General features: G+C 46.1%; 1 protein-coding gene across 1 annotated transcript; it reads right to left on the reverse strand.

Moving 5' to 3' along the window:
• Positions 1-3,522: 3,522 nt before the first annotated feature.
• On the reverse strand, positions 3,523-6,839 carry TMEM37 (transmembrane protein 37; the record flags this gene model as incomplete). Its single annotated transcript, XM_080621985.1, has 2 exons — positions 3,523-6,629; positions 6,723-6,839. The coding sequence occupies 2 exons, from the start codon at positions 6,837-6,839 to the stop codon at positions 6,057-6,059; spliced, it is 690 nt and encodes a 229-aa protein (XP_080478111.1). The 3' UTR covers positions 3,523-6,056.
• Between the last annotated feature and the right edge of the window lie 255 nt (positions 6,840-7,094).

The raw sequence follows: 7,094 nt of genomic DNA on the forward strand, positions 1-7,094 counted from the left end.
AAACCATCTGGCAAATGCAATCAAGCCTCCCACCTGATTTTGTGTCTGCATTTCCCCAGTTGAGGCAATTCTCGCCTGGTTTTCTACGAGGACAAAGGTGACAAACAGAAAGCAAGTGGTGTTTATCATGCTTCTTCCTCCTCACCATGCATGGTATGTCAAATGCTGAACAATCAGCATTCCCCAACCGCTCTGTCAAAACTGCCCGGACAGCATTTATTCACACCAAGCCATTGTGGTAGACTCCTGCTATTTTACTAGAAGGCAAACATGCAGAGAAATTCAAAGCATACTTTCAAAGTCAAATTACCTGTGCAGAAGCAGATTTTTGAGTGCTATGAAAACCACTTCAAACCCCGAGGTTCAGGGAAAATATCTTTTTTCCTCTGCCTGCACTGCAGGCAGCAACACTGATGACAGGCAAGGGAGGGTTTGGTGTTTGCTCTGGCCTTCTCTGCTCCCATTGGTTTTGCCTGCTGATGCAGATCACCCAGCAGTGGTGGGAGAGCTGAACCTCTTTAAAACCAAGAAAATAAAAATCAAATATAAACTGGCAACTGTTTCCAGGAGTTTATTTTAAACTTAAGTTTTTGGAAACGTCGAGGTTTTGAGTTGACTTTGTCCTTTAAAACTCAGCCACAGCAAGTGGAAGGAAGAGCAGAAGCAGGATCAGTCCCATGACCAAGGGAGAAGTGAATGCCCCTCCATGCATGTTTGGGTGAAAGATCTCACTTCCAGCTGACTTACCCAAGCCAAGCAGAGCCTCCAACATTCTTGGGGGTTCACTGTCCCAGAGCATTTAGCAAGTCAGATATTTCCAAAAAGATAAAGCCAATAGCCTAATTTTCTCTCTGACATGCAAATAAGACCAAGAATTGTTTAATAATTTGCATGCTTCCTGCCAGAGAATTAAGCATTTATCAGTCAAGCCAAAGCAGCTGCTTGTTTTAAATGCAAGTGCTTCCATCCGGCATAAATGAAGAAATAAAGATTCAGAGATACAGTAACATGCAATTAATTAGATCTGATGCAATTATTGGCTCTCCCACAAGCCAGGGCTCAGCCATTCAGTATGTAGTTAGGACCAGCACTGATGGCACAAGGTCAGGTAGAGCCCAGGCTGATACTTAATTGTACAGGAGTCCTATTGAAACAGGGGAAAACCACATGTCCCAAAATAAAATTATGCTGGGTTTTGTATTTAAAAAGAGTTCTAGCATAAGTCACTCTTTTACACAGCCTTTTTTGTTTTATTTAACTTGCCTGCAATGAAAAAAAAAAAAAAAAAAAAAAAAAAAAAAAAAAAAGAAAGGAAAAAGAAGAAGAGGAAAAAAAGGAAGCATTCCCAGATTCTGAATTCTTCAGGCACTGAGCACTGGCTGGTTTGCATGAAGAGCTGAGGCTCCATAAAAACCCTTAGATGTCAGTTGGCATGTTCAATCCTCATCATTTTGGGAAAAGCATGTCCTTTAGGCAGGTGCCCCCAGGCATTATGATGCTGTGACCAGCTGCTGTCAAACACCATCGTAGTGGGATGGGTCTCACCTCACCCATTTTCTGCACAAGGGCTGCAAAAGCACCCTTCCCTCTGCTGGGCATCTCTTTTGATGAACTGTACTGAAAAATAGTAAAGAAAAGAGTAACTTTGCTTTGGGAATGCTGTCATGTTTATAAGCAGATAAACAGGGAAGTAAATCTAGGCAAGCAATGCAAAAAGTGGGAGATGAACTGGTGCAAGACATTCAGACTCCAGTATCAGTGGCCCTAAACTACTGATACAAACCGAACATAAACTCCATATTCAGAGTCCAACCACTTCCCTTTCTGTAATACTTGCTCATTCAGTGTGATGAGCTCATCCAGTGACATTTGTTGCCAGTAAACAGGACATGAGGACCGTCTTTCAGACAACTAGTTATCATTGTTCAGGGTCACTGCTGACAGCCTCTGGTTTGTAACTCCAGGTCCCCTGAGAAGCCAGTTGCAGCTCTGCAAACCAGTGGTGAGGCAGCAGCTCAAGCAGCCTGAGCATCAGCAGTTCAAGACCTAAGGCTGAGTTTAAGAGGAAGTGATTAATGGATTTACTCTCCCAACACAGCAACAAGGAAGTTCCCAGCAAAACTATCAGAAGCAAAAAGCAGTATTGTTGTGCAGTGAATTATTACATTGTGCAATGCCTCACTGGGCATCAGGGGAACTGAAATTAGCTTTTTCAAAAAGGGATGGTGACAGTTCAAAGGGGTTGGAGCCACAAGAAGGTGAGAGGCCCCAGGAATTCAGCCAACACCCCTCCCAGGACATCCCCTCGGAGTGGACCTTTCTTAGGCATGCAAGCTGACATGAAAGGTTAGGAAGGCCTAATACCTGCTTACATAAACCCCAGCAGAGGGAAAGAGAAGGCAGGTGAAGACAGTCATCCTCCAGTCATCACCTTTCCCTGACTCACAAAAGCAAGCAAGGCTCAATCCCCAGACCAGATGTCCTTCCAAGCACAGCTGATGAACATACTGTAGACTTAAAAATAAACATGCCAGTAACAGCCCAGTATATTTCTCTAGCTAGCAGGCCCTGTACTGTTATTCCCTTCTTATCTGCAAACAACGGTTTGTGCACAAGTTTCCAATTAATGTTAGTAACTGAGTAAGTAAGTCTAAACAGCTCATTAACAAGAGGTGACATTCATTATCCTCCTTTTAAGAGATATTAAACCATCTTAGACAGGCCAATAACCTCTCCCATCAGAAAGAAAACACCAGGTGCTAATTAACTTACTTGAGATTACATAAACTAATTCAGTGGTGAAGAATGGAAATGTTTTCCTGACATTTAACCAAACCTCCTAGTACAATGAGCTTGGAAAAAACCTGTATAAGTACATTTTTACTCATATACCACTTCTGCAGGCCAAACAAGCAGAGCTGGGGAAAAGAGAAAGGATGCTTCAGACACAGGGTGTGGTGTGGGAAAAGGGAGGTGAAGGACAGATCTCTTTAGCTGGTAAACAAAGCACATGCAACAACAGGAAATCATTAAGATCCTGCCAGGTTATCTGCAATTCCCATGGAGCAGCACAGCTGACTGCCCATCTTGTTTTGCAAGACAAGAAATCAGTGCTGGCTACTTGGGTTGGTGTGGACACTCTGGAGGGGAAAGGAGAGGGGAGTGTGCAACAGCCACAGCTCCCTTGGTCAGAGCTCAGCAAAGCACCACGCAGTCATTTCTTCAACGTCTATCTGGGTAAACACACAGAATGGCAGCTGGGAGATTACATAAACTCCACTCATCCCCTTAAATCTGCACCCCAGTATCTAAAAACAAAAAGAAAGAATTACAGTTCTCTTATTTCAAAGAAATTTATTTAACAAACTTCAGGAATATTGCTTGACACTTCCACAGGCTTCAGAAAGTGAACAGTTACCCATTGCTGCACAGGTTGCTTCATATAAGGATATATATGAGAGAATGAATTTAGCTATCAAAACAGATCTTCTCCCAGCATTGGTTAAGTCAAGCAGTACTATACAAAAACAGCTGGAAAAATGTTCCTGTGTTTTCCCTAGAGGATTTCCTACCCCTAACAAGAGTCATCTCCTTCAGCTAGCAGAGGGCATCCTAAAATCATTCATAATTGCACCAAGTCTTGGGTGAACTTAGTGGCCAATTTCACTGCTTCCTTTTAACTGGAGTGGGAGGCACCAGACTAGGATAGATTCTGGCTACTGCCTTCACCCAGGGAAGGGGCTAGGGCCACAGCCTCCTGCTAGCACATGAAGAATTGATTTCCAGTTTTGGATATCAGCAAGAAGGCACTCTGAGATTACATCCACTTTTCTAGACAAGCCATGGACGCCCTTAACCTTTGGTAGGTGAACTGTCTTACCTGGCATAGGCACCCCTAGGCACCACAACTGAGTTATTAGTTAAGGCACTCTACACCACCTGGTAACTCTAAAGTGCAACAGTTTGGGACCAGAATCTGCAGACTCTCGCTGGGGTGAGTGGCTCTGCTAAATTCAGCAGCACTGTTCACACTAACATCTGCAAGTTCAGCCCACTAGCACATCTTGAACAGTGCAATTCAACAAATCAAAAGCACCTTCACAGAAACACAACTGAAGTGCAGTTTCCCAGAGGCAGGCGAAGGGCACAAGTCCTTGTCCTTGAAAGCAGGTCAAGAAAGCCTGACAAAGCCCCAGCCATTGCAAGAACTTCAGAAGCTGGCTGGGTAGCACAGCTCTGTGCATTATCTCACCAGGAAGAAGGGCAGATTCATGTGCAAAAGCACAAGTGCCTGGTCTGAAACTGCATCACAAAACAGGCACAAGAGTATTGTCTTTAAAAGTTATGGAGATCTGAGAACGAATGGAGATTGTCCTCATGAAGGCAAGCAAGTTCACAGAAGCCCATCTGGCAAGTGTGGATGTATGCTTAAGGCAGGACTTCAGATTCTCAGCTTTTCAAAGACAAATCTGTTTACTCGTGGCTCACTTTCACAGCTTTCTTGGCCTTGGTGCTATGATGCTTTTGTTTCAGGTGAAAAATTGGCAAACTTGCTGCACAGGAAATGAAAACCTTGCTCAACAGCTATCAGACAAGCTACAGCAATGAAACATGTAGAAACATTTATCCTAAAACACAAATACAAGCAGCTTTACCAGTGGATACAATGCAAGCTTAAACCAGAAACCCTGAAATACTGAAGACATTATTACTGGTGGGCAACAGAGTGCTGTATGCAAGACAGGAGGACATACGTAGGGTAACCAGCCCCTGAGGTCTCCTGCTGTGGTCTGTGTTTTTACATCAGACACCATGGGGAACTTCAAAAGCTGCAGCAATTTCAGAGATCTCAGTTCAGGCATTGGCAGGAGGAGAACCAGCCTTAATGTAATTTTGACCAAGACTTTTTGTATTTCCACCAGCTGTGACAGATTAGAACTGCTGTCATGGGCTGCTTCTCCTCCCAGGCCCACTGTTATGTAAGGGAAGAGTGGGACTTTGGTCATGAGGATTTAGGGCTTTCACCTCCCAGAAGAAATGCTACAGGAGGCTCAGTTCCAGGATGAGATTTCCTATTGCCCAAGCAGGGAGCTCTGACAACCAAAACACAGCCCAGAAGGTTTAATGCTCTCAGCATGGTCTGCCCAGCCACAACACCCACATAAAGCTCTTCAGAGCTTGTCCCTTTTCTCCCCAAGTGGACAAAAAGGAAATCAGGAAGAGCAACAGTCCATTACAGTGAACTCTGCAAGGGCAGAGGGAGCCAGTTTGGGCAACCTATTGGCACACATCCTACAAGCATGGAAGAGAAGTGGTGACAGTGAGTAGAGGATGTGAGCACAGGAACATATACTGCTGCCCAAGGAATGCATCAAAATCCTTCCTTCTACACCTGCATCATACCCAGAGCCTGCCCTTGGCCCCAGGACAGCTACATCTCTCTGCCTCTGTCAGAAGTGTCCCAAAAAAATAGGTCAGATACAGGGAACATGCCAGCACACACACAAAATGAGTAACCAGATCAAGACCTGTGTGCCTTCTCTTTTGAAATAGAAGTGGAGGAGTGAGATCCAGTTGAGATTTTCAATACTCCATTTCACTGAGTGTGACTGGCCACAAATCATCTGTCCCCAAGGCAGAGCAAAGCCATGAGACACACCGAAGTTATGTCACTATTCACAGTCTCCAGAGTACAGGGGAAATCATAGCAAGACCAAACCGATAAGAGTACAGGGTTCGTGTAAGCCTCAAAATAGCCTGTGTGTGTAGATCACAGACTGCTACCCCTCCACGTTTGACAGAACACTGTCTTTTGATCCACTCTTCCAGAAACTGCACTGCAGCAGCCAGTCCCAGTCTGCTTTGCTCCTGTTGTGCAGCCCTTCATGCTGACCAGTGGGTGGGTAAGTCTTCTACAGACATCAAGACTGACTCATGATTCCCCACCTTGCACACAATTTAAGACACGGTGTCTTTTTCAAGCTTCATTAGACACTCTTTTTTCCAGTCTAATTGACAAAGCTGATTACACAAAGGTGGAGGTACACCCTTTGCACCTAGATCTTGCCTACCCTGCTCCTGGGGTGTGTGAGGCTGTTGATGTGAAGTCCGCTGATCCCGTTAAGGAAGAAGAGAAAGGCAGCAATGAACTCGCACCAGTAAGTCAGTGTGAAGCCCGTGAAGGTGAGGTGATCCTTCACAAGGATGGAGAAGCTCAGGACACCGGTGGCTGACAGCAAAAATGAGGCAAGGATGAGAACTGAGCCCATTGACCACTTCCGCCTTGCATTGGCATCCTCACAGACCTGGGACACCATCAGCAGCTCCAGGCCAAATATGGCAACCACAACAGCAAAGGACACCATGCTCCTTACAGGAATCACCCCCATGCTCAGCCCCTCCACCTTGGCCAGGCTGAGGTCAGTGACACACTTCAGGACGCTGCCATTGCTAACGGTGCAGAAGTGCCACAGTCCGAAGAGCTGCCCCCTTGCAAAAAGCCAGCGGCCATCACAGACAGAGATGGACGACAAGACCACTGCTATCGCCACACACAAGATGATCAGGCTCCTGATGAGGGTCTCAAAGAAGGATTTCTGCGGTCTTCGGTGTGCCAGCAGCCTCTGTGCCTTAAAGGGTAGTGGAGTAAATAAAACCTGAGTTAATAGCACTGCTTAAGGGTGAAATGAAACCAGAGGTACAAAGCTATGGGACTTAAGTACTTGAAAAGTCTGTTTGTGCACATCAATCCCCTTCTCACAGGGGAAGGTGATGCAGTCGCAGACTGTACCTAGGAGAAAGGAAGGGTGGGTGAAGCTCTCCCGGTTCCCTGGCTGCATGAACAATGAACGCTTCCACATCAAGGCCCGGGCTCAGAATCACAAAGGCTGTGGGCTGAGCAGGATACCAGCCCCACGGCCCCCACCGCACAGCCTCCTGCTCTGGCAAGGCTGGAGGAAACCACCGGCCCCTGGGAGAATGGAGCCGACGGATGGACTGTGGAGGGGAAGCGGGGTGGAGGAGAAGAGGGGAGCACCCAGTTACCAGCACTGCCCTTCTTTTCCCACAGCCATTTCGGGCTGCCGCCAGCCGGG

The sequence above is a fragment of the Psittacula echo genome, assembly GCF_963264785.1.
Source record: "Psittacula echo genome assembly, chromosome: 6".
In the NCBI taxonomy this organism is placed as follows: domain Eukaryota; kingdom Metazoa; phylum Chordata; class Aves; order Psittaciformes; family Psittacidae; genus Psittacula; species Psittacula echo.